This window comes from Penicillium arizonense, assembly GCF_001773325.1.
Source record: "Penicillium arizonense strain CBS 141311 chromosome Unknown PENARI_contig018, whole genome shotgun sequence".
NCBI lineage: Eukaryota > Fungi > Ascomycota > Eurotiomycetes > Eurotiales > Aspergillaceae > Penicillium > Penicillium arizonense.
Genome location: NW_019173295.1, coordinates 577,030 through 602,492, shown reverse-complemented (window position 1 = coordinate 602,492; position 25,463 = coordinate 577,030). Strand labels below are relative to the sequence as shown.

The 25,463-nt window shown below is 50.3% G+C and overlaps 11 protein-coding genes across 11 annotated transcripts; 5 read left to right on the top strand and 6 right to left on the bottom strand.

Moving 5' to 3' along the window:
• Positions 1-79: 79 nt before the first annotated feature.
• acyA (adenylate cyclase acyA) lies at positions 80-6,611 on the bottom strand (the record flags this gene model as incomplete). Its single annotated transcript, XM_022634572.1, has 3 exons — positions 80-394; positions 448-6,331; positions 6,433-6,611. The coding sequence occupies 3 exons, from the start codon at positions 6,609-6,611 to the stop codon at positions 80-82; spliced, it is 6,378 nt and encodes a 2,125-aa protein (XP_022485576.1).
• A 1,164-nt stretch (positions 6,612-7,775) lies between these two features.
• Positions 7,776-8,854, bottom strand: PENARI_c018G09912 (uncharacterized protein; the record flags this gene model as incomplete). Its single annotated transcript, XM_022634645.1, has 3 exons — positions 7,776-7,881; positions 7,932-8,409; positions 8,455-8,854. The coding sequence occupies 3 exons, from the start codon at positions 8,852-8,854 to the stop codon at positions 7,776-7,778; spliced, it is 984 nt and encodes a 327-aa protein (XP_022485662.1).
• A 2,087-nt stretch (positions 8,855-10,941) lies between these two features.
• PENARI_c018G06672 (glycoside hydrolase family 16 protein) lies at positions 10,942-12,462 on the top strand (the record flags this gene model as incomplete). The annotated part of the gene is made up of 3 exons (XM_022634586.1): positions 10,942-11,032; positions 11,081-11,641; positions 11,699-12,462. The coding sequence occupies 3 exons, from the start codon at positions 10,942-10,944 to the stop codon at positions 12,460-12,462; spliced, it is 1,416 nt and encodes a 471-aa protein (XP_022485593.1).
• A 3,388-nt stretch (positions 12,463-15,850) lies between these two features.
• On the top strand, positions 15,851-17,284 carry PENARI_c018G07941 (putative aminotransferase family protein (LolT); the record flags this gene model as incomplete). The annotated part of the gene is made up of 2 exons (XM_022634605.1): positions 15,851-16,530; positions 16,588-17,284. 2 exons carry the CDS (start codon positions 15,851-15,853, stop codon positions 17,282-17,284), a joined length of 1,377 nt encoding a protein of 458 aa, XP_022485678.1.
• Positions 17,285-17,552: 268 nt separating this feature from the next.
• PENARI_c018G04659 (beta-class carbonic anhydrase) lies at positions 17,553-18,336 on the top strand (the record flags this gene model as incomplete). The annotated part of the gene is made up of 4 exons (XM_022634547.1): positions 17,553-17,638; positions 17,729-17,766; positions 17,836-17,975; positions 18,103-18,336. 4 exons carry the CDS (start codon positions 17,553-17,555, stop codon positions 18,334-18,336), a joined length of 498 nt encoding a protein of 165 aa, XP_022485645.1.
• A 369-nt stretch (positions 18,337-18,705) lies between these two features.
• PENARI_c018G10937 (putative RING finger domain protein) lies at positions 18,706-19,582 on the bottom strand (the record flags this gene model as incomplete). The annotated part of the gene is made up of 3 exons (XM_022634662.1): positions 18,706-18,982; positions 19,048-19,479; positions 19,548-19,582. 3 exons carry the CDS (start codon positions 19,580-19,582, stop codon positions 18,706-18,708), a joined length of 744 nt encoding a protein of 247 aa, XP_022485511.1.
• Positions 19,583-20,864: 1,282 nt separating this feature from the next.
• PENARI_c018G08664 (mitochondrial fission 1 protein) lies at positions 20,865-21,521 on the bottom strand (the record flags this gene model as incomplete). The annotated part of the gene is made up of 4 exons (XM_022634617.1): positions 20,865-21,194; positions 21,269-21,362; positions 21,431-21,449; positions 21,506-21,521. The coding sequence occupies 4 exons, from the start codon at positions 21,519-21,521 to the stop codon at positions 20,865-20,867; spliced, it is 459 nt and encodes a 152-aa protein (XP_022485512.1).
• A 214-nt stretch (positions 21,522-21,735) lies between these two features.
• PENARI_c018G10252 (kinetochore Spc24 family protein) lies at positions 21,736-22,448 on the top strand (the record flags this gene model as incomplete). Its single annotated transcript, XM_022634649.1, has 3 exons — positions 21,736-21,762; positions 21,820-22,217; positions 22,271-22,448. 3 exons carry the CDS (start codon positions 21,736-21,738, stop codon positions 22,446-22,448), a joined length of 603 nt encoding a protein of 200 aa, XP_022485614.1.
• Positions 22,449-22,650: 202 nt separating this feature from the next.
• On the bottom strand, positions 22,651-23,622 carry PENARI_c018G01586 (uncharacterized protein; the record flags this gene model as incomplete). Its single annotated transcript, XM_022634489.1, has 1 exon — positions 22,651-23,622. One exon carries the CDS (start codon positions 23,620-23,622, stop codon positions 22,651-22,653), a length of 972 nt encoding a protein of 323 aa, XP_022485658.1.
• Positions 23,623-23,774: 152 nt separating this feature from the next.
• Positions 23,775-24,428, top strand: PENARI_c018G07004 (med21 domain-containing protein; the record flags this gene model as incomplete). Its single annotated transcript, XM_022634593.1, has 1 exon — positions 23,775-24,428. The coding sequence occupies one exon, from the start codon at positions 23,775-23,777 to the stop codon at positions 24,426-24,428; it is 654 nt and encodes a 217-aa protein (XP_022485510.1).
• A 438-nt stretch (positions 24,429-24,866) lies between these two features.
• Positions 24,867-25,257, bottom strand: PENARI_c018G08731 (uncharacterized protein; the record flags this gene model as incomplete). The annotated part of the gene is made up of 2 exons (XM_022634620.1): positions 24,867-25,004; positions 25,087-25,257. 2 exons carry the CDS (start codon positions 25,255-25,257, stop codon positions 24,867-24,869), a joined length of 309 nt encoding a protein of 102 aa, XP_022485543.1.
• Between the last annotated feature and the right edge of the window lie 206 nt (positions 25,258-25,463).

Below are 25,463 nucleotides of genomic sequence, written 5' to 3'. Positions count from 1 at the left end.
TAAGAAAGTCAGAAGAGAAAGCAAAACCAGAAAACAAATACCATGGAATTAAAACAAGAGAAAGTATGAATGGCACGGATCATTGACTGCGACGGTTCGTGTCAGAATTGCGAGCAGTATCGCCAGGGAGGTGGAGGAAAGATGGAGAGGGAGTGGCGATGCCGCTATCCATGCCTTCTGAAGGGGGCGGGGCGGGACTGTTGTACTGTGGCTGTGGTCCGTCGGTGATGCCTGCAGCACCAATGGCCAGCGACTCCTTCAGAGCTTGGAATTCGGCGAGTTGGGTTCGAAGTTGTTGGAGGACGTCGTTGATGGGGACAGCATGGTCCTTGAGTTTATCGCCTGGTTTGAAGGGGCGCATCATGTGTCGCAGTGAGAGAGTGTTAACGGTAACCTAGATGCTGTTAGAATGGGGAGGATCAACGGCAGGGAAAGATCTCGACGTACCTCAATACGAGTGACTTGCTGATCTACTAAGCTGAGAACAGTCGAGTCGTTCAATTCACCACCATGTCTCTTGACCATATTGAACAAGGCAACATTAGGCTCTCCAAGGGCTGGTTCCCTGGGGTTTTCAAGAGCGCCACAGAGTCGCTCGAGACGGAGAGTTACCTCCCAGACACGCCAAATGACATTTGTCTGGATGTCCAACTGGTTGTTCGGGTTCATGGTTGTACCAGGATCGTCGCGTTCCTGGGTATCTTCCGAAGAGATCATGCGACCAGAAAGTACCGAAGGATAGACAAGGTAGAGGGGCTCTGGGTTCTCCAGGCCCTTCAACTTCCGTTCACCTTGGTCCTTGATGACGAAACCTTGGCTGTTCAGCTGGGTCAGCTCGCGGCGGATGTTATGTCCAAGGCTATCACCACGAGGGTGGCTGTCAGCTGAGCTGGTGGAGGCAGACCGTTCTGCATCAGCGAAGATCTCCAGGTTGCGATGTATGTCGCTCATGAAATCCGACGAGACAAAGATTTGTCCTCCGTCGGCGACAGCGGAGATACGCGAGGCACGATTCACCATGGGACCGAAATAGTCCATTCGGTTGGTGACCGGGTCTTTTTCGCATACTGGCTCGCCCCAGTGACCTCCCATGCGAACGGACAGACCACGGAAGATAACGTTATTGTCCATGTCGACCACGACTCGACATTGCGGCTGATCAAGGATCTCAGTAGGCCATTCTGCTTCGAGCAACTGGTTTTGACAGTTGAAACACCAGAGCAGGGCGGCAGTTGTGGTCGAGAAAGCTACCATGAAGGCATCACCCTCTGTCTTGACCTCGTAGCCACCGAAGATACCAAGCTGTCGGCGTAGAATGTCGTTGTGGATTTGAATAGCAGAGCGCATGGCATCTGGACAGACCTCCCACAGACTTGTAGATTTTTTGATATCAGTGAACATGATAGCCAATTCACCGACTGGAGCATCAACAAAGTCAAAGCGAGCAAGTCGCGAATCACCAGGACCATCGCGCTTCTTGGGACGCTTGGCAGTTGGGATAATCTGATCCTCAGCAAAGGTAGATGATCCAGTGTTGAGCGAAGGACGAGGCTTCGGTCGTCGCTTTTGGAGTTCACCAACTCCCAAAATCATAACCATGAGCTTATTGGTAGCACCAAAGGAGATCGCCAGGTCACGCAATTTTTGAGCGGCGAACATCAAATCTGGTTGTTCTCTCCTGGTGATATCGACCACGACCCCGGGCGTGACATAGTCCCAGAGTTCCTTCGATGCCAAGACGATCATCTCATCCTGTTCCGTCAAAGTGCAATGCATTGTGGAAGGAGCCGCAATGACAGCAGGCATCATGGTGAAATGCCCGAAACATCTTGACACGGGGAGCACATCATTCAGCTTGCCGTTACGCGATACGAAGCCTCCTGCAGCACGAATGCGCGCGCGCTCGTTTGGTTCCGCGGGGTCATGATTCTGTGTCAGATAACGCATCGAACCATCCGACTTGATCAAGATGGCTTGAGCATCGCCGACATTGGCGGCATATAAGTCCATGTTGTTCAGGTACAGGACAGTGGCAACGCCGCCGGATTGAATGTCAGCCGGGTTGAGCATCTTGGCTGCAGTAGAGCCTCTGTGATACTGTCTGACTTCACGGTCACCAATCGATCGGTAGGCAGATCCTGCCATGTTCTTGTTCAAGGCGAGGAATGCCCGCCTCAGCGCATCTAGCGGTGTCTCATCCTGATCCCGTTGAAGCTTCTTAAGCTCAAAAGAAAAGGTGGGAGTGAAGTTCTCATGCAAGTATTTCGCTACCCGAGAACCACCACTAGAAAGCGTCTGTCCGTCAAACATACCCACCAGTGTTTCCACATTGTCCTGCTTCAACCGTGGAACGATCATATCGATGATGGACAAATGCTCGGTTCGTCCGAGAGAGTCTGCCATACCATAGGCAAGTGTACCAGCCAGCGAGGCAGAAGTTCGCACACGTCGATCTTCCGTTTCTTCGGGGATCGTAGGAATCGTAAGGGTGACATCCATCAGTCCCAGGACCCGGAGATGGGTCAGAGAGTTGAAGTCCGTCAAGTCAGCACCATTGGCAGCCGGTGGACCCAGTGACGCGATATTAGGCTTGATTTCCAGGCGCTTGTTACCCGAGAAGTTCAGGTATTTAAGGTTGCGATTCCAGTTCCAGTTCCAATCATAAGGCCAGTTGGATACGTTGTACTTCAATCCGTTGCTTCCAACATCAAGGATCGAGAGCTTGCTGACCTTGCAAAGCTCTGCAGGCAAGACCTGGAACCTGTTCGCATTGATATGGAGGATCTTGAGATTACTTCCCTCTTCCAGGTCATCAGACGGGAGAGAAGTCAACTCGTTACCGGAAAGGTAGAGTTCAGAAATCATTGGCCATCTCTTAAGAATTCCTTGAGGCAGTTCCGTCAGGTCATTGTAGGACAGATTAACAACGCGCAGCTCAGGGAGCAAAGACAATTCTCGGAAAACATCATCTTCAAGTCTGTTGTCAGCAAGGGAGAGTGTTCGAAGAGATGCAGCGAATGTCATTGCCATCTGCTGGGAGAAATTCGAGTCCTTCCGAGAGGCGGAATTTGGATCTGTGAATGAGCGCGACGCAGCCGATACCTTTCTATCACCACCTTGCTGTGAAACAGAAGTCGCGGTGGAAGGATTCCGATGTGACCCATTGGGTGAAACGGAGTTCATAACACCATTACCATTGGAGGCTTGACTAGGTCGACGCAGATCTGGTTCGTCCAGTGGCCCAATGTCCTCATAGTTGGGGCTGCCTGGGATACCCGGTGTAGTCGTGGGTGTGGGGGCGGGCTCACCAGGCACCAAGGGCGGCGAAGCACCATACTTGGGGAATGTGGACAAGATGTTCGAAGAGATATTGAGCACTTCTAGCTTCGCACAATGCCAAATCTCTGATGGGAGAGACGTCAAATTGCATTCTCTCAGATTCAGGTGCTTGAGTTCCACGAGGCAACCGATGGTTGCAGGCAAAGAAGCAAGAGGGTTTTTGATCATGCTGAAATGTTCCAGTCGGCGCAATTTGCCAACCTGGGGCGAGACGGAAGAGAGGTGGTTTTTATCGAGAACGAGCTTGGTCACATTAGGGCAGTTTTCGAATATGGTGTCCCGGAACTGTGCAAGCTTGCCGGATGCAAGGTTGAGAGATGTCAATGTCGGCATGGGAGCATCAACATCAAAGTGTGTCAGAGGGCAGTGGTCCAGATGTAAACTGCGCAATTTTGGGAACGAGCACTTGAAGCGCGATATTAGGTTGTGACCGAAGGAGACCTGCTCCAGCCGTGGGAGAGAAGAGAGATTATCGATATTGGTGATGGCATTGAAGCGAGCATCCAGTTCCTTGAGGTTCACCAAGTCCCGGAAGGACTCATCCAGAGACCCACTGAGGTTGTTATTTGTGATCCACAGGCGTTCGAGGGTCACCAAGCGGCCAATGTTGGGTAGTTCTTCGATGCCATTGAAGCTGATATCGAGATCAACTAGACTCTTCAAGTTGCAGATGAACTCGGGGAAGACCTTGAATCCGTTTGATGACATAGTCAAGCTTCGCAGGGCATGGAAGTTTGCGAAATAGCTGGGCAACTCGGTCAATCGGTTGTTGGCCATCTTGATGCTTACAAGACCGGTCAGCCGATCGAGATGTGCGTGACTCAGTTCCTCCAAACAGTTGTTGGAAATATCCAAGTATGTCAGCCGGCCTGCCAGACTGAAACTTTGTGGGAGCTGCGAGGCTTCATTTCCGATGAACTTGATCTCCCGCAGATTAATGCAGCTTTGAATGAAGTCTTTCGGAACATCCAATGACAAGTTCCTCGATAAATTCAGCGAGATGATTTCGGAGGATTTAGCGTATAGCGTAATCGGAATTGTGACAAGGCTGCGGCCCTGGAGGTCCACATGGCTGAACTTTTGCACCTTGTTGAATCCGGGGTCACTCTCAAGACTGCTGTAGCCGCTAAGTTTAGTCGGCAGGAAAATGAACCGACAGAGATAACTGTGGTCTTCACGGCCAATATCCTCAATCCGGTCCTTGTCCGTGTAACCAACTTGTTCGAGTAGTCGCTTCTGCATCTGGATTGGCCGTTCATTGTGATCAAGCTGCCGTGAAAGGTCGTTCTTTCGTAGAACAATCTCGTAATTGTTGAGGTGATCCTGCAAGAAAGATTTCCGACCAAGCATCAAGAGAATCTCAGATACAGTCGCGTTAACACCAGCTGATAGCGTGGCGAAGGTTGAATCGATCCGGAAGATTCGAATGAAGAACGAGACTTCACGCTCGCGAGGGCCGAAATAGCCTTGGTCCACGGTAAGGTCAGCCGGTCCCCTGACATGCCAGCTGTCTGGGGCATTCCATGGCTTTTCAGTTGCATTTTCATCACGCGGTGTGGTCATCCCATCGACTCCACGCTTCATAGTGTTTGGCGAAGCTGAACGAACGATTCCCTTCAAATCACCCATATCGACGTCAAGTGGGAAGAAATGCTTGTTCTCTTGATTCCTGTCATCTTTGTTGGTGCTGTGAGAGTCGCCACCTTGATTGGTAAAGACACGACGAGGACCGAGTTTTCGTCCTGTAATAAGGCCCTTACCGGACTCTTTCTTCCGGTCGGAGTCTGTCGATTCCACATGACGAGAAGGCGTGTTCCCTTCAATACTTCCCTGCCTACCCCTTTTAGGAGGAGGAGAAGAGGTCCTCGACTTGTCGTGCGGTTTCGATCCATGGCCGAAAACCCTTTTGATGAAACCACCAATTCTGGGGTGTCCTGAGTTCTGATCGTTGTCGCGATCACGGTATGCACTTCGGACGCTGGGAGTTGGACTTGTAGATCGGCCACCGAGTGTCGACGATGATGCTAAGTAGTTCTCGTTAAACGGACGTAAGGAAATATCATCTGTGCCCGTAGCCGGCCGATTTTGATAGCCGGCTAGGTCACCAGCAAGAGTCGGCTTCTCGTCTTTGCTTCGCGAAGGACGATGCCTGCCGTGTCCTCGCCGGCTGGAGTTGCCCCCTGAAGCACCGATATCAGGAGGATCAAGACGCTCCCCATTGGGTCCGATTGGAACGTGACGCACTGGCGCTTCTCCATACTGTGAAACATCATTGATGCTCTGATAGTCCCATGGAGTGATGTCACTTGAGGGCAAAGGCGTAGCTGCTCGTGGCCTTTGAGGACGGTGTGATCCAGAGCCATCGGGTGGCCGGGAACCATCCGAGTTCGCTCGCTCTCGCGCCTTCAGCTGATCGACTAGCCCGCCACGCTTACTGGGCGGATTTTGGGAACCATCGTCGGTAGCCTCGCGCTCTCCAGGCGAGGGATAGTCATCCCCGAGTAGACCTTTCAAATGCTTCTTCCGAAGCTTCTGACTGATGCTAGATCTCGAACCCGAGCTACTCACAGTGGTTGCGCTCGCAGCAGATGGCCGTCGCGGTTCTCCATGGTATTCAAACTCGGCAGGTTCGCTGGCGATTGTCCGTCCAGTCATGGGACGAAACGAGAACGACGCAGGGGAAGCTTCATGTTCGGAGTAGTCGTTGTAAAACGTGCCGGGAGCATCGGGGGGTCCACTTCCTGGACCTGTACTCCATGGGGCGATCGACTCGATATCATCGGAGGCAAGGCGAGACGCGTTGAGAGGTGGAGGTCGGGGACTCGTGGAGGAGGATTGAGACGGACCGTCTTGATTACTGGGTACAGATAAAGCCTCGCGATGGTCGCTGAAGCCGGAAGCCTTGCGCTGTTCGGTAGGGGAGATTTCGGGGGAGTTCCATGACCACAGATTTGTCCCCCAGTTAATCTGTGGGGGTCTCGAAGGGTCCGATCTAGCAAAAAATCAATGAGCTCCTTCTTTCAAAGCTTGGAGATAATTCCCCGTGGTGCTGAAAAAATCCCGCGGGGTATCTCAAAGGGTGGAGGAGCTTACTTGGTGTCCATTGTCAAAGAACCAGGGAAAGGGTCGGCATTGCGATTACCAGCAGAGGGTTTGCTCGGATCGCCAGGTTGGTTCTCGGGATGCCGCACAGTCTCCTGTGATATCCAACTGTTACCAGAGCTCCCCGAACCCTGGCGATTCTCGGAATGGGGGCGCTCCCGCACCGGCATGGCGGCTCTGTGATTCGGCCGATTCCCACCGCGGCCCTGATCAAGTTGCAGCCAGCTGTATCTTGGGTTGTATGAGAATCCCGGAGCAGTTCAGCATGAATGACGCTGATGATGCCCGGGAGGTGTGGAGGATCGGAGCTGCAACGTGTATCGATTCTGCTGTCTCGAGTACTGGCGCTGTGCGGAGGTCGTCTCCGGCGACGCGGTAATAGGTTCAAAAGCTGTAAGGAAGCGTGGAGGGCATTCGGGGATCGTGGAGTTGTAGAGATCGACGGGGGATGACAGCGTGGGTTCGGGTTCGGGCGGGGCGCAAGGAGACGCCTGAAAAGCCGTGACCAGCGCAAGTCGAGAGGGTGAAATAGGGCAAATTAGATGAGATGGGTGGGCAAATCAAGGGTAACCCGGGCGCATGCAGGGAAGTACAGTATCTCGAGGTCCAGGATTGAGTGGGGATGACAAAGGCGGGAGAAATCGTTGGTCCCGACGTGATGAAAGAACCTTCTCTGAAACCTCCTCTTTCTTTATTTCTTCTCCTTCTATTTCTATGCTTTTTGCTTTGTATACTTTTTACACTTCTTATATCAATTATATTTCTTACATTTTCTATACTCTGGGGATGGTCCGTGATGCTGTCCGTGCCCAGAAGTTGACCTGTGGAGCTCCCAAGTATGATATATGACACTTAACATCTGCATTCTTGATCCATTGGCTGCCTTGACTTCAGGCTGTAACCATCCCTGCAGATAACTAGTTGCTAGTTAGTCTAGCTCAGCTCAGCTGCTCAAACGCCCAGATCTCACGTGTAACGGGTGTATACTCCTTTCTGCTTGAAATCCCGAACATGACAGATCATACAAAGAACCCTTCCACGGCTAATTCCTCCCTTGTGGCGGTGAAAGGGCTTCTGCTTCTGCTATCGTTTGCACCTCGATCTGAGCTCCTTTATCCATTTCTACTCAGCCACTATGCAAGGATACTGGAAGAGAGAATGTCCATTTCGATATAGTAGTCTCTGGTTTCCCCTACTCCACATACAGTATTGCCATAATGATACATAGTAAAACCAGTGACCTAGACCGGCCCTTTTCCCCTGCAATTACCGTTCGCATCATTCCGTCACGCATCATTCCATCATGTCGTCAATTTGCGTAAGTCCTCTGTCAATCAAACTCGGGGCTGGGCGAAGACTCTCTCAACATCATCAACAACCTCATTCCAGAGCTCCTGTCCGAAGTGGCGACCAGCTTCTCCCGCCAGGAACGGCGCACCCCTATTTTCAATTAGTATCATGGCCTCATGGCAAGGAAAGCAAGCCCATACTGATCCATTAGACTGTTCTGAACAAACAAACCGTGACTCTCATTACCAACAACCACAGCAGCCTTGACAATAATCCGACCACCCTCGTGCAAAGTCCGTCTGTACACCTTGGTGTAAGCCCACATAAAAGGCTTGAACCAAAGGGGCGCAGTCTGGTTCAGGTTGGTCTGAACCACACCAGGGCAAACATTGTTGATGATGACTTCAGTAGAGGACGTGATACGAGCCAGCTGCTGCACAAAAGCGTTGACCACAAATTTGCTATCCTGGTATCGTCTGAAACGGCGAAAGATGGTCTTGTCGTCGTAGTAATCCATGATGCTCTGGCTAGCGGGAATTGGGATCTCCTCGAAACTGTGCTGGTCCTGGCTGTAGGAACCCACGAAGGTGATGCGGCTCGGGGTATAGTATTTCTTGGAAGTCTTGCGTAGCAGGGACATCAGGGTGAGTACGATGAGGAAGTGGGTGTAGCAGTTGACTGGTTTGTTGTTAGGTCTGATTTCCTGTAGGGCTGTTGACTTACCTTGCATGATCTTCTCATGGCCGGTCTTGCTGGTTTGATACTCAAAGATATTGATACCGGCGTTCAAGACCAGGATATGGAGCTCACGGATTTCCGCGTTAACCTTTCGGGTAAACAGGACACCGGACTGGTAGTCATCGAGGTTCAACAGAAAGAACTCGATCTTGGGCTCGGTTTCGTCTTGGTAGCTGGCCGCGATAACTTCCGGGTCAGACTTGAGGGCAGCCACTGCGGCTCTGCCCTTGGCCTCGTCGCGTGCGGTGATGATCAAGCGGGAAACATTTAGCAGCAGGAACTGCCTGGCAACTTCGAAACCAAGGCCCTTGTTGCCACCGGTGACAAGTGCTGTCTTGCCAGCCAGGCTGGTGCCCTCGGGCGTCAGAGGAATGTCCTCGGGCATAGTGACGAGGATGAGATTGATTGTTATGACGGCAGTCAGCAGGCTGAGACAAAAGAAGCTTGTGAGAGTCCCGCGCAGGGATATCCAAGGTAGCGGGAAAGCCAAGGTAAGCTCTTGGTTTTCGGAATCACAGCAATGCATTGTTTCATGGATTCTCGTGAGCTCAAACTTGATGTGAAATATTAGCCCTATGCCCCGATGAACCTACCTGGGCCGGACAGCTTGACTCTTCCGGCCCTCACCAAAGCACAAAAAAGGTTGTCACTCACTAATTAAATGATATCGTCACATTCGTTCATGAGATATCTGACTCCCCATGTATCTCTTCTACTATAACGAAGATTGAAGTGAGCTGAAAGATATCCCTGATGAACCTGTGGACCCCTTATATCAAAGCCATTATCACTTCTCATTCATAGCTTTTTACAATGTATTAGGAGCTTAAGCTATCCCTGATAGGAACTAAATCGGATCAACACCACCAAAAGGCGCGAACAAGACGTATGTCGCAATTGGGTGGGCGTGCTGCTGTGGTATGCATTTCCATACTATTTGCTTTTTATATCAGTATATAAGGACTGATACTATTTGGTAAGCCCGATGACACTCACCTGCACATTCATCTGTTAAAATGTATTGATCTTATCTGTGGTATTTGCAACCAACTGGCGTACTTGTGAATCCCTGCGTTCCTTGATGCTTAACTTTGTTAATTATTTTCTTCCATGAAAGTACGTTGCTATTTGCGGACGACCAAGCAAAGCTTCTTTATCGCCTAAACTCTCAGAGCTTGGATACGGTGCCTTCAGGCTGTTCTTCGCGTCGGATTTCCGGTGCTATACGTGAGAGGGCGGGAAAAAAAATCCGCTAGGACAAGCATCTCTCTACCATTTGAGGACAACGGAGATCTCATGCCAATTATCTGGTATGCCTCTGGGTCTCTGCAATGACATCATCATAGCTTATATATAGCGCCGGTCTCTTTATATGAATCGCCCACTAAAGAAATCGGCGGTTGAATTTACCTGAGCAGTAGTCTAGGCCAGCCGGACACAACTATATACTATGGAATCGGTACTGTTGAGCACTTAAATCGTGCGTCTATCCAAGGTCATATTTCGGACATGTAATAAGTTAACTTAAGTTAAAGTTAACTTATTTATGGAGTGTACATGTGCAGCAGGCAGGGATAATACTGCCGCTCGCCTTTAGCTAACAGCTTGTCGGGAGGCCGGAAAGAGGGAATACCTGTGAATATAATCTTGTGACACCTTTAATGGCAGGGGTACATGAGTGAGTACCTAAGGTTAGATTCAAGACGGAGATGGTATAGATGCAAGTGGGTCCGTTACTTCATAGGGACATGTGATTGGGTGACCCGTCCCCTGAGGGCATGACCAAATATATAGAGTACAGGGTATATAACAAGGCCAATCAGGCTCAGAACTCAACAAGACGCAAAAGGAATTAAGACAGTTCGAAACTTCCTCAAAGATGGCCAAAAATGGTGTACAGTAAAAAGTGACCCAAAAGTGGGTCCGAAGTTGGCTGGTGGAGTGATTCTCTTAGGAAACTGTACGGTGTATATGAGTCATGTTAGTGAACATAGTTTGCCTAGAGTAGAGTAGAGCAGAGTAGATTATTGATGGTAGTCCAATGTGATATATTGATATCTTCACTGCAGCCCGGATTTCAATGACACGTGAGATAGTCTGTTATTTTGGGTCAGGTGACACAGAACACTCGATGTATGAGATACATTCCTGACTTCATCAGATGATGCATTACAATTTCAAAGTCCAAGAAATCCAAGGAAGATCTAAGGAAGCTCCAAGAAAAGGCGGCAGAGCCCAAACACGAAACGAGGCACAAAAGTCGGGCGTTCTCCACCCCCAGCCACTTCCATTTGTGATATAATTAGAGCCATTGCACCTTCCCTCCGATAGGTCGCTCATTTCTACCTTCTTCTTCTTCCTCCCCTTTTCTTTCTTCCTCCTACACCTGTTACAATTATCTCTTCTAAGCGTGAATTTCTTTTACCTTACTGGATACCTGTACCCAAAGCTCGCATACATTCTACCTTCGCCATGCGGTTTGCTCTTGCGGCCTTGGGCCTGTTGTCGTCCACGGTGTTGGTGACAGCCCAGACATACACTGACTGCAACCCGACCCAAAAATGTAAGTGCAGTCCAGTATCAACGTCAGCAAGGTACTAACAGTCATCAGCGTGCCCCGCTGATCCCGCATTTGGGCAGTCTGACAAGACTTTCGACTTTACAAGTGGTGCCTCGAACGCCTTCAAGTCGACAGGGGCCGTCACATATGATGAGACAAATGGTGCAACTTTTACGATCTCCAAACAGGGGGATGGCCCGCTGATCCAGTCCGGCTGGTACATCATGTTCGGCCGTGTGGAGTTCACTATCAAGGTCGCCTCAGGAACCGGTATCGTGAGCAGCGCAGTTCTGCAGTCCGATGATCTGGATGAACTTGACTGGGAATGGCTTGGCGGCAAGAGCACCGAGGTGCAGTCCAACTACTTTGGCAAAGGAGATACTAGCTCCTACAACCGTGGCGCTTTCCACTCCAACCCAGGCAATCAAGACAGCTTCCACACCTACTCCATTGACTGGACCAGCAGCCAGATTGTGTGGGCAATCGATGGCGAGACTGTTCGGGCCATCACTCCTGAGTCGGCAGACGCAAACCAGTACCCTCAGACTCCTATGATGGTCAAGGTCGGCGTGTGGGCTGGTGGTGACTCGAACAACGCACAGGGTACCATTGGTAAGTAATTCGTGACCTCCAATTTTAGGTGTGTTGCTAACAGTTGTGCTTTTGCAGACTGGGCTGGTGGCCAAACGGATTACAGCCAGGGTCCCTTCAAGATGTACCTGAAAAAGATGACTGTGACCGACTACTCCACTGGAACTTCATACAAATACGGTGACACGAGTGGTTCATGGCAGTCCATCATTTCTGAAGGAGGCAAGATCAATGGCAATAGTGGTGCGGAGCCCTCGTCTACTCAGTCTGCACCCAGCATCACCGCTACTGCAGACGGTGCCCCAGTTCCTTGGAGCGGAACACACAAAGAGACCTCGAGCTGGGTCACCCCTAATGTCTGGCCTTGGGTGGCTAGTGACTCTCCGACTGCCTCGTCAACGGGCTATCAGTATGACTGGGAGTCGCGCTCCAGTCGCATCCAGGCACCAGGCGGCGCCACCAGTGAGAATTCCCACACACCTGTCAGCCCTGTTTTGCAATCAACCACTAAGACCGCATCTTTCTCTCCACAGTCTACCTTCCGCTTTACATTTGCACTCTCGCATTCTTCTTCGGTTGCCTTTTCCCGCTCTGGCATTGAGACTATTCAGAGAAACACCACTCGAATAGCCACGAAAACCAGCACTTCGACTAAATCGAAATCTACTATGACTACCACCAACAAGCCAACTGGCAACATTGCTGCTAATCCCACGGCCACGGCCACGCCTTCTGGTCCTCGTGCTACACCAACGATGAGTAGTACGAGTGCCCGATCCAAGGTTCCGGTCTTTGCAGGTGTCTTTTGCGCCCTGTTTGTTGGTGTTATTCCATTGCTTTGAACACATCCACATTTGTATTATTATTCATGATTAGACGGACCCGGCGTTGACTCATTTTTATTGGACATGACGCATGAGCGATGATCTTTGGCGGTTCTGACAGAAGAACCGCAGCATACGGGCACTTATAGGCAAGTTGCCTTTTTTTGTTTATGCTTTATTATTATGACGCACACCTGTACCATTGGAAACCCCAATTGGTGACAGATGTGACCTGCACATGTTATGATTCTTCATGTATTGATACCTTTCTGGGCTACCACTTATATACCATTCGTTACTCAAAAGAACAACCTTTTCATGGAAGGTTCCCATGACAGATCGATATAATCAGCTTCATTCCTGGAATGTAGAAACTTGATCTTAAGCTGACTGTTGTAAATAAAGAATGCACTGGCTTCTTGTAGAATTGTAAAGCAATAACCAGGCATGTGTACTCGAGCGCATTCATCTCGTCAAGCCTGGAGTATATACTAACTATACGCGCCCCCCATACGATATAATTTCCCATGACCAAGCCTGGGAAGATTTATCATGGTCATCAAATCCTTTCATATTTCCAACCCCGCAAAACCCATCGGTCCTTCAAACCCTGTGAAGGCCGCGAAGGGCGTTCCTCAGCGCCAGATAGCGATACCCAGACCTTGCTTTATCTCAGAAGCTAGATAGGGTGTATCAGAATAGTGTTCATAGTTCATTACCACGCTGTCGGGTTCCTGAATGCGGGAAAATGATATTCGAGATCACCGCGTGCAAATCTTATAGTTTAGCAATAGAGAACCTTCAATCTTTAAGCTCTAGGTTGCGGGTCTGGAGGATCATGACACATGGACATGCGCTTATAGAACATGATTGGAGGTCAAAAGTTGACATTGAAAGCAGTAATCAATACATGTAAAGCTGGGATTGTAGGCTGATGTCGAACACCTCCAAGCTAACCGCTGCTGGGACTCAATTGAAGGATTATTTAGTAACAGGCAAGTTCCGTAAAAACAAAAGTGCATGTATCATTTAGGGATGGGGCCGTTTGCTAAGATCTCTGCCGTCTACAAGGAGTACTTGTTTTCTCTCTTCTGCGGCGACTCAGGAGTCATGGTACTGTTTCAATGTTTTCCCTCTCACTGAATTCGTCTATCGCATGGCTTTATCCAAAGTCGACAGAAATAGCGAGATACGGCTGTGGACCTTTCGACTGGAAATCAACATCGGTCCAAATAAACAAAGATATCTCCCTTAGTATGCCCCAATTGTCCACGGTTAGGATTTGATACCATCCATTTGGCAGAATTCGGACTGGTAACCAATCTGCAACAAGAATACTTCAAAACATGCTTAGTCACTAACTACTCTTCCCCAGTTCCAAGGGCCCATGGGGTTCTAGGGCTCAAATAAGCTATTCCGATTGTCCAATCATCATCCACCTGGTGGGGCAGAATCGGATTACTCATTACTCCGACTCGCTCGGCCTGATGAATAAACGTAAATAATTCGCCCCGCGCGCCATTTGTAACCCTGCTTTCTTTCTCCGACCTCTTCATTGCACATCCATGACATTGGGAGTTCTACAAGCATGAATACAACTGAGAAAATGCCAGTAATGGAAGACAAGCCGAAGCCGAGCGTTGGCCGGAAACGCGGTCGGCCTCGAACTGTGACGGATGATCAAGAAGTGCCAGAAGTGGGTCAGATCGCAAGCTTCCATGGTGCTCGAGCTCACAAATAGCAGAGACGTCGCAAACAATTACGCCTAGCGCAACAAGCGTATCGCAAACGAAAGGAGAATACGATCGGCACTTTACAGAACCGCGTACACGAACTAGAGAATGGCATCGAGAGTCTGGGCCAATCGTTCCTCTCTTTTAGTAGTATTCTCTTAGAAGAGCAGCTACTTTCGCAATACCCACAAATTGCCGTGGCCCTACAGAACATCACTCAGCAATGCGTGTCCCTTGCAAAGTCCGGAAGCGATGAGTTGGTGGAGGGCGCTCTGGTCCGACCTACAATAGCAAAGGATGCTCCAGTCAAGACCTCCACTACCCCAGATAATGATACACGGCAGGTCTCGCTATTTGATATCCCCACATCAGACACCTCGACAGATGTCGAGGATATTATCCGGTCGGCAGTAAAAAGCTGGCCTGGACCTCCTACCCCACCATATCAATATCAAGACCAAGACGTCCTACCATTCGGCATCGTCATGTCGCCATCCACGGATCCATTTTCCTATACACCGTCACTGTCGAGCTCTTCATCAACAGATGAAACGAACCCCAATGCAATATTACTAGACCATCACTGGACTATCGCACAACGTCTAGTCCGGACGTGCTGTCATACGGGATATCGCCTCCTCGTCGACCAACCAAATCACGATAGAATCCCGGAGATATTCGGATCTGCGCTTAGCACGGCTGAACGCAATCGTCTCATTTCAGGTTTCTACGCTGTCACGCAGGACAAGACTGGTGCCGTAACAGATGTCAAAGCCAATGTGCTCAGCCTTTTGCGGGCTAGTATAGAGAACTTCTCGGAGGGACAACTGCAGCTGTCGTCTAGGGTCTTGCAGATTGCGCTTGAGTCGGCGTCTGGTTCTTGGATGGATGCAAATGGGGTACAAAAGTACTTACGGGAGAAGAGATACATTGTTGATGACTTCTCGGGTTCTTCTGGTCGTCTTGGTTATTCTGTCTCGCCGTCACTTGATCTACCAGCCTTTATTAAGGGTGAGTTTGCTGATACGAATTGTTCTTTTGGCGTCTGCTAATATATTACAGTCCTCTCGGGTGAAGCGGTATGTGTTGGATATGGCCCGACGTTCCGACGGCAAAGCGTGGAAAAGGCTCTGCATACGGCCACTCTTAATGGGTCCTGGGGGTTTGATAATATTTGTGACATTTAATGACGCTTTAATCTGTAATACAATAATAAAAATATGAACTAATGACAACGCAGAGGATACAATTACAATTTACAAGGTTGCAAGTAAACATTTGGTTTGAAAGAAGTTCAAGTGATGTGACAAGCCACAAGTGGGCCAACTGCAGTGTTGCAATCCATGCAAAGCTGTTAGATCTACACAACCCCAACTGCTATTGCTACCTAGATACAATGGTAGCCTAGGTACAATGGCAGTGTAACTATACTTGCATGTCCCGTGTCCACGCCCTTTGACATGTGGAGCTTCGGCTACGAGAGTCATTGGCTGTGAGTCATCTGTCGTTCGATCCCCTCAATCTTTTTACATGTATCTTTTCCAAGGTTGGTTGATGATTGACACCTGAGTCATAACTTCATTTTTGGGCGCATATAAATTGGGTGTAATCCGTCAAGTCGTGAATATCGCGACGATACATTCTTCATCCCCATCCTTCCCCACAGCAACATCATGGGTTCAACAGGTCAATTAACGCCCTTCGGCAAACCAATGCTGAAGCATTGGCTATTTGACCCAGCCTATAAGAACCTCAATCATGGATCATTTGGCGCTCACCCTGCACCAGTCAAAGAGGTCCAGCGCGCCTTCATGGATCTGGCCGATCAGCAACCTGATCCATATATCCGGCGATACCACGCAGAGCACCTAGACAAAGCCCGAGAAGCTGTCGCAAAGGTGCTAAATGCTCCACGAGACGAGTGCGTATTTGTCAAGAATGCCACTACCGGCGTTGCAACTGTGCTCTACAACCTGGCGTTCCAGCCCGATGAAGCACTCGTCTATTTCGAGCCTGTCTACGGCGCCGTCGAGAAGGGCGTCGTCTCTCTGCAAGAGCATTCCTCCTTCCAGCCCCGGAAAGTGTCGTTCCAATATCCCATTGCTGAAGATGAGCTGGAGCGCCGATTCCGCGAGGTTGTTCGTAAGACCCGCGAGGAGGGTCTCAAGGTCCGGGCTGCTGTCTTCGATTCCATTGTTAGCAACCCCGGTGTGCGTTTCCCATTTGAGCGGTTGACTGCTATCTGTCGTGAAGAAGGCATTCTGAGCATCATTGATGCTGCCCATGGTATTGGACATATCCATCTCGACCTCGAGAAACTACAGCCTGACTTCCTCACGTCGAACTGTCATAAGTATGACCACACTCTCTATCTACACCATATCATATCAAACTAACCAACTCAACCAAGATGGCTCTACACACCCCGCGGCTGTGCAGTCCTCTACGTCCCAAAGCGCAACCAACATTTCCTCCGCACAACACTCCCAACCTCCTGGGGTTTCATCCCAGCGCCGGATTCCCCGGAGACTATCGCATCAGTCCTCCAAGACCCCAACGCGCCCGCAACCAAATCCGCATTCGAGCAACTCTTCGAATTCGTCGCTACAAGCGATGACTCCGCCTACATCTGCCTCCCAGCCGCGCTGAAGTTCCGCGCTGAAGTCTGCGGCGGCGAAGACGCTATCATCTCATATTGTCAAAAGGTCGCAAATGAAGGTGCTGATGCCGTCGCTGCTACACTTGGCACGGATGTTCTCCAAGAACCTGATCTCAAGCCTGGTCAGGAAAGTCGTATGCGTCAGTGTGCTTTGACGACTGTGCGACTTCCTATTGCTGTTGCTTCTGCCGGGGAGGGGGCTGCTGAGTCTTTTGATTATACTCCTCTTGTTGTTTTGTCTGAGGATGAGGCTCGTAGTGCTTTTTCTTGGATTCAGAGTAAGTTGATTGATGAGTATCGTACTTTCCTGCCCGTTTTCCGCCATGGGGCTTGGTTGTGGACTCGTCTGAGTGGACAGGTTTACCTTGAGACCAGTGATTTCGAAGCTGTTGGTGGTTCTCTGAAGGATCTGTGTGAGCGAGTTGCGAAGAAGGAGTTTAAGGCTTGAGCTGGTGCCTTTTGCATGGAATGCTGTTCATTCTACCGTATGACCAGTAATTAGAATCAGTCAATCAAATATAATCGATACATCATGCCTCCAAGAGTACAAGAAAAAGCAAATATCACTCGGGCAAGTATCTTATACTCATTGGATCTAAGTCCCAGCACGCCATCTGGGCGTCTCGGAACCAAATATCACATCAGAAGCGGGGTGTGCATCCCATTTATATACTTCGGTCTCACCCCAAGGTCCCCCGAATTAATCTATCCCAAACATGTCGGTTGCAAAGGAATTCGAAGCGGCCAACGCTAATTACGCGGCATCCTTCACTAAGGGTGACCTACAGCTCCCCCCACAGCGGTAAGTCTATACTACAATACACTACGCGATACACCCTCTGACAAGCATACGGAAAGAGAAAAAGTATCTAAAACAATATCTAAATTCTAGAAAAGTAGCAGTGGTAGCATGCATGGATGCACGCCTTGGTACGTTCTATATCACCTCCCACTGAGCTGAACTATGCACCCAACCACCCCCTAACACCAGAAATATAGATCCAGCCCGCGCCCTAGGCCTCGAAGAAGGCGACGCCCATGTCATCCGCAACGCGGGCGGTAGGGTCTCAGACGCGCTGCGCAGTATCATAATCTCGCAGCAGCTTCTTGGTACTCGGGAGATCATCATCGTGCACCATGTATGTATATGTAACTTAGCTTACACTGTGCATGTGCATATACATCCTGCCATGTCCCCTTGCATCCCTCCTTTCAGTCATCCAGTGGTTCTATTTATAGCTTTTGCTGATCTCTTATTCTCTTTAGACGGATTGTGGGATGCTCACTTTCACTGATGAGGTGATTCGCGGTAAGATCCATGAGGATTTGAAGCAGAATGTTGATCATATTGCATTCTTGCCCTTTGGGGATCTGCGTCAGAGTGTTTTGGATGATATTTTGTTATTGAAGGATAGTCCGCTTGTTTTGGATGTTCCTATTACCGGCTATTTGTATGAGACTGAGACGGGGAGGATTGTTAAGGTTGGGGATAATCAGTGACTGGTTTACAAGCGTGAATGAGGAGGGAGGAATAGGATATAAGTTCTTCGAGATTTCATAGGGGAGATATCACCATAACATTGTGTTATCAAATCAGATGAAGTATGTACATGGTGTATAAAGGCCTAGCCTGAGAAAAGCGGCTTCGCTGAAAAATCATCCATGAACCATGCTCCATCGCATCAAGTGAAAGACATTCGGTAAAGGGGGTATTGGTGAGAAGAGGAAGAGAAGGAGAAAAGAGAAAGAAGAGAAAAAAGACATCGAGTCTTGCCGCTAAAACAAATCAAAGGTCGCACCAAGAAACATATCCCTGGAAAAAGCCAAAAGACGGACTGCGTGCATATCAGATCAAGGTCGCGGTTAATGTTATGTGCTGCTTCCAAATCGATTCATGACCCAGCTAGTAAACCCACCGTTGCTCCCCTCACTTCGGCTAGAGCGGCGAGGAGCATGGTTAGATTCTTGTCCTTCAGGTGTAGGGGAGCGACGGGGTGAAAGTCGTGGGGAGAGTCGACTTTGCAAAGAAGATAAAGAGGAGCGGCCACTGCGTGTAGTTCGAGCTGAACTGAGACGTCGACGAGATCTCGGCTGCTCAGGGCTATCCGGGATGACTACCGGATTGTCACTGGTTCCATCATTATGCCTGAACGGGGCTGTCAGCTGGGTGTTCTGGGTCCGGTCATGTTGTGTTGGTGTCGCGCCACTTACGTTGGACGCTGGTTGATGCTCCGCCGGCAATGCGGGCAGGTGTTATGCTGGATTAGCCATGCCTCGATGCAGGTGAAATGGAACCAGTGCTCGCATGGCAACACAGTGACCTCCGTGCCAAGTTCCACGGCATCCATACAAATAGAACACTCCGCATTGTTCTCCGGGCCCATCATATCCATGTCAACCTTCCTCTTGGGCAAAGACCGAATGGCACTTCCAGAAGCTGGGGGCGGCGCAGTTCCGGGCCCGGTGTTCTCGATTAGGGAAGTGATGACACGGTCCAGCTCCTCTTGTGAGTATACTGCATCTCCGTTTGGAGTCATGTTTAGTAGGGCCGACAGTATAGCAAGAGGGTTTGGCGTTTGGCGATCTCGGCGGGTCGCTCGTGTAGTTGGTGTCCCTAGATCAGCACGGATGGCTTCTATAAGGCTGGGATGCGGGGTTAGTCTGCTAGTTCTTAATACATAAAGAAGAGACACATACTCAGCTAGACCCACTGGCTGATGAGCTCGTGGTTGCGGTGCATCCGCATTGCGAGGGGATAGACCAGGAGATGGAATTGAAGCCGGGCCCGTTTGATGGTCTCCCGCACGCTCGTAATCGGGCCAGCCAAAGGGACTAGGATGAAAATTATCATCAAGTCCCAAGCCTCTTGCTGGTTGGTTTGATGGTTCCACCAGACCTCGAATAATGCTGTCGAAATTCTGCATCATCATCGGGATCCCAGCGTTGGGTCCGTATGCGCGCGGGCTTGAGGGGTGTCCGGTGCCGAGCGTGGTACTGCTGAAAGTAAAACGCCCGTCGGGGGATGTGTATGTACGATGAAATCCAGAAGGAATATCTCTTGATGTTGTTCCAGGGAGCTCTTCGTCTACTCCCCATGGATTATGGTCTCCCCATGGGCTGACGCGTGGTTGCGACAGGTTTGCGGGGTGCTCAGGGGGACTATCGGAGGGAATATCGGGAGGAATTTCAACCTTAATAGGAGCAAAGCACAGTCAGAAGTGCGAAAATAAGACAAAAGTGAGGTATTATCCTTACTATTTCTGTGAAATCCGATTCGCAATGCGGGCATGTCAAGCCATGCGCCTCGTCTTTCAACCAAACCCCACCACAGGCATGACAGAACATGCGATCAGAGTCACTTTCCATGCTTAAGCGAGCAGAGAGGTAAGTGGAAATCGCAAGGTTGAAGCTGGTCAAGTCGATAAACGCTGCGTGGAGCAGTCACAGTGCCTTATCTGCGGGGAGAGGCTCTAAGAAGTGTTGGTGGCTTAAATAGTCATTGTTGACGTGAGAGTGAGAGCAGGGGTCTCTCTTAAGAACACGAGGTGTCTAAGGTGTCTTATGATTGAAAGAGAGAAAGTTAGAGTGAGAGATAGAGAGGAAGATGAAGCAAGTGTGATAGAGAGATAGAGGTGGAGGCAATGACGTTGATCGACAATCGCCTTCGATCGCCTTAAAAAGGCCAAACCAACACGTTTCGTGCACAAAAATAGAGTAGAACTTGCATCAGGCAGCTTTATTTTCTTAATCTTTACTTCGGAAATTTACGAATGCAAGGGGTACAGAAGAACAAAGAACATTTGAGCATTGGAACCTTCGAGACATGACTTATACACCTTTGTCTGAGATCGGGCTTATATTTTGTACTATCATGTTATGTATACCAGTACAGAGTACAACGAAGAGAGTAACGCCTTGGATGCGAGCGAAAAGGGAAAAGAAAAAAAGCCCATAATACAGTTGGTAGTTGGTTATACTCCAGACGCAAGGACAGTTCTGTGCCACAGCCCTTGCAGGCGCCAACGCATTTACCGTCTTCTGGCTCCCTTGACAATCAGACTACCAACCACTCCTGCTGCAACCGCTAAGCCACCAACGATGGCAATGCCCATCAGACCTTCCTTGGCGACCTTATCATCAATGAGTGACCCGAGGCTGGCGGCTTGCAGGTTTGCGGGCTCTTTCTCGAGGAGCAGATCGTTGTATCGACGGGCCTCGCCGTAGTTCCCAAGCTTGAAGTTGCCAAGTGCTAGGTAGTATAGACATTCACGTCGGCGTTCTGGGGCTCCGCGGAAGATCTCGGACAGAAGGCGAACGCCTTCTTGTTGCTCGGACCGAGCGTTGGATTTGATCAGACCCTATAATGAACACCCCCGCAAGGCGGAGAGTACCAGTTAGCGCGGGCACTCCGGAGTGGCTGAAGGAGCTATACCCATGCGTAGTTGAACTTTGTCTGGATTCCGACATAGTCGCCTTCTTTCTCGTACTGTGCCCGGAGGACCTGTAGTTCGGCGGGCTTCAAGGGACTGTTGGGCGCCAAGGTATTTAGCTTTTGTCGTTGGGCACTTGGATAGACATTTCACCGAGAACGAACCTTTCCGCATCTGCGGCATCTGAGAGAGCGAGTTAGCCATTAAGCGCCAGGCATCAGTGGGGACAAACCACCTACATGGGAGGTTGGACATGGTAGGATAGAAACTTGGTGTTTAGATAGAGTGAGGCGGACGAGTGAGGCTTAATGATTAGGAGAAGTAGGAAGAGAGCGTTGAGGAAGCCAAGTCAGAAATCCCAAGCGCAACGTCACTTTGCGGAGGAGCTACACATGTGGCGGTGCTGTGGCTGGCTGTTGCCGCCGCTACAACCCAAAACAACTCTTCGTTTCTCCCAACATCAGACACAATGTTGCTCGACGAGGAGCCTGGAACGGTATCTACTTCTCTGATTACTCTGAGATTATACTTTGCAATTTACTGACTATTCTAGCTCATCCACCACACGATCGGTAACTTCAACATCCAACCCGATAAACAAGCCGTCACCCGCATCAATGACTCGCTCTCAACCCTGCAGCAGTCGCGCGACTTGCGCATTCGCGAGGCCGAATCTGCCCTGCGCAAACTCTCGCGCAACTTGAATTCTCTTTCTACCCAGCACGAGGAAGCCGTGGCAGTGCACGATTCGGGCAAACACGCGGCGGAAATCGTGGAGTTGGACACCAAGAAATTCCGCATTGCCAAAGCGGCCTCGGAGCTGGAGATTGAAAGTGAGCGCCTGGAGAGTGAGCTCGAAATGCTCAAGGAGAGACTGGCCGACCTCGAGTCACAGGGTCTCGAGGGTGACGAAACCACGCGACGCGAGCGGGAGGCTGATGATGCGACAATGTGCGTGACTGTGCTCTTATTTGGGGTTGGTATGGCTGCTAACTTATATCTAGTCTGCGACTCAAAATCTTCCGTTCTCTGGGGGTTGATATTGAGCCTGATGAGGCTGGCAATTTCAACCGAGCTGTCATTCGCAACAGCCGCAAAGGCGATGTCCATGTGGTCAATATCGACCCGAAATTCTCCCGTTTCTTCTACGCAAACTACTTTTGGTCGACGATGCAAGGGTGAAGATCACGATGGTTTGTTTATGTGGAAGTCTATGCTCTCTGGCGTTTCTTGGGGGGGAGCCGTGCTTTTTCAACGGTTATTGGTTGTTGGTGTTTCTATACCCTTGGATTATTTCATGTCATAAATCGTACACTTTGTTCAAAATTTTGGCCACACAACTGCTCATGGATGCTCTGGCCTCCCAGTAGTGTATTCACTGTATTCACACCGGTATCGATAGATCAGGTTGCCGCTCTTGTAAAGCCCGAAGGACCTTCGTCCGGTCTGCATCCGAGATTGTCCCATCTGGCAAAAGTCCCGACGAGCCATGTGGTAGCACCCTCTCAGCAATATCCAGCAGCTCACCCTTCTCAATCTCCGGCAAGTCTGCAGCCCAAGATGCGACCCATTGCTCTTCGAACCGAGCCAGATCAAGCTCCACGCGATCCATATCAGGAATATCACATCCATCCCAGGTCAAAGCAACCTCCTTGATAACGGAGCCGGACTCGCCTTCAGAGGCCCCATATCGCGTTTCCACGCCTAGAGGCCCAAGCCCCAGTTCCTCGGCACGAGCGTTCCAAAGAGCCTGTTTCAAAGTCCCGTCCCGCTCGATCATCATCCAAAATAGGGGGTAAGTGCTCCGCGCAAGCGCATCGCGGACTCCTTTGGTTGCCTCGCGCGGACCGACCAGCACGCCGACTGTCTGGCCCGTGCGCCATCCCACAGGGGCCTGGCGGAACGTCCCTTCGAGTTCGCGCACGAGGTTCGGGCCTAGTTTGGCTTTGAGTGCTTTGCATTGCACTAGTACGCGTAGTGCGCGCTCTCCTTCGCGCTCTGGGAGGTGCCAGGTTCCCACTAGGTCGATGCCGGCGTCGTCGCGGCCGCCGATGCGGTGGAGTCCTAGGGCGTACCGGCGGAGCGCTTGGAGGACTGTATATTCATAGTGCGTGCCGACGTATACTGTGCTTGTCTCTGGAAGGGATATGTGTTTGGCGTAGGAGAGGAAGGTAGTCAGGTCATTGTGATGTTGTGAGGGCGGAGACGGTGCAGAGGGTAGTTTGAACAGTCGGCGCGAGAAGGGCGTCAGGTCATGATGGATGCGGGTGCTGGAAAAGCAGCGCCGAGAACTGTATCTGAGCTTCAAGTTAGACTTTCCGGCAGCGAGGCCATGGTGTAGTCGCAACAGGCGCATCGAGTGTTGTGAAGGAAGAAAACGCCTCACCGCATTGGAGCTTCTCTCCGCATTTGCTCCGCGCTTTCATTCTCGACGAGCCAACCTCGCTATTTCCCTCGGATCTGCTTCTTCGCAACATAACTTGCACATCTGAAGCTCCAGTCGCCATCATGGCCGACATCCTCACCCAGCTCCAGACCTGTCTTGACCAGGTAGACCGCTCCAAAGCCTACATTCAAAACCTTGCTAACAAACGAACAAACCAGCTCGCAACCCAATTCTACGCAACACTAGGCTATCTCACAACATACCACGACAATGCACCTACAACGCCACCCCCAGATGTCCCAGACGCCGCACCAGCCCTAGCCAAAATAACCAAGAACTCCTCATCACCACCAGTCCCAGCAGCTATCGCAAACACAGCGGCAGGCGCCGCAGCCGCACAAGGACCTGGATCTCCCCCACTCGCGCGGCCCCAACAACCTGGCGCTGCACCCGAAGCACCAGTAGAAGGAGAAGACCCTAATCTTCCCCCGGCGCCGGACTCACCCCACACATTTGCGAGCCGGCAGCGGGAACTTGCGCGTGACCTCATTATCAAGGAACAGCAAATCGAATATCTTATCTCTGTGCTGCCTGGTATCGGTGCCTCCGAGGCTGAGCAGGAGACCAGGATTCGGGAGCTGGAGACTGAGCTACGAAGTGTCGAGACGGAGCGGGCTGCTAAAGTGCGGGAACTGAAGAAGCTGAGGACCCGTTTGGAGAGTGTTTTGAATGCTGTTTCTGTTGGTATTTATGGAGACAGTCAATATCAGAAGTAAATTTTCTCAGCATATTGATATACAGTCCGGGGCTGGGGGTGGGAAACGGGCATGGGAATGAGCAAGTCATCTTTTTTTCCGTGTGATATTACTTTGGCGTTATGAGGTGGATGGCCATTTACGAATTGCAGAGGTGCATGGATAGATCTAATGAATACAGCATGATATCAAGTCTGGTCTCTAGCGATATTGGAATCTCGAACTTGGTTTTAAGTTTCTAGACAATAGGTCTACACTACACCTGGTGATTTATATCTCAAGTGGACATTTTCTGCAGATGGTATATTCTTACCCTATGTCTTCCCACGTCGTGTTCAGTTACAACATCAATTAGCCCTAAGGTTACCATTCTCAACCCCACCCCTCCCCTTCACTGTTGCAAACCCCCAGCACTTTGTATGTGCTTCGAGCAATTGGAGGCTATAGATCGAGACCATATCAATCAGCATCACAAGAACGACGAGGATGGTGATGCCGATGGTGCAGGTCACGAGTGAGGAGCTCCCGGCCAGGTTCGACACCAGAGCCGTTTGTAGCCAGTGACACAGCCAGTTCCAAAGCCTCCACAGCAGGTTCCTATCCAGCTCGTTCTCTCTTCCGCGCAGAACTGGGCTCCCGCGTTGTCCCCTTTAGACGTGGCCATCATGTACCCCAGTACGGGATTGTGATCGAAGCGCTCATATTCTGTGGAACTGTGTGAATCGTCTATGGAGCTACCACAGATGGGACCATCTCCATACCAAGTGCAGGCTCCGGCGATGTTGCGGTAGTTGCAAGCCCATGCATTTGAAATGAAAGCTATGGCGAGGGTCAAAATGTGGAAACGCATGTTGCGCTTGGTGGACCTGTGGACTTGATAAGATTGGGAAGGCAAGGGACATTTAACGATGATGAGATGTAGATCTTGAATCAATAGAGCTCGTTCGTTCCTCTTCAATTTATCTATGAATCTGCATCCAGTGGGAAGCACATGAAATTCCAAGAGACTTTGTTGATATACTCCGTTGCAACCACTCCCAAGATCTAAGTTATATC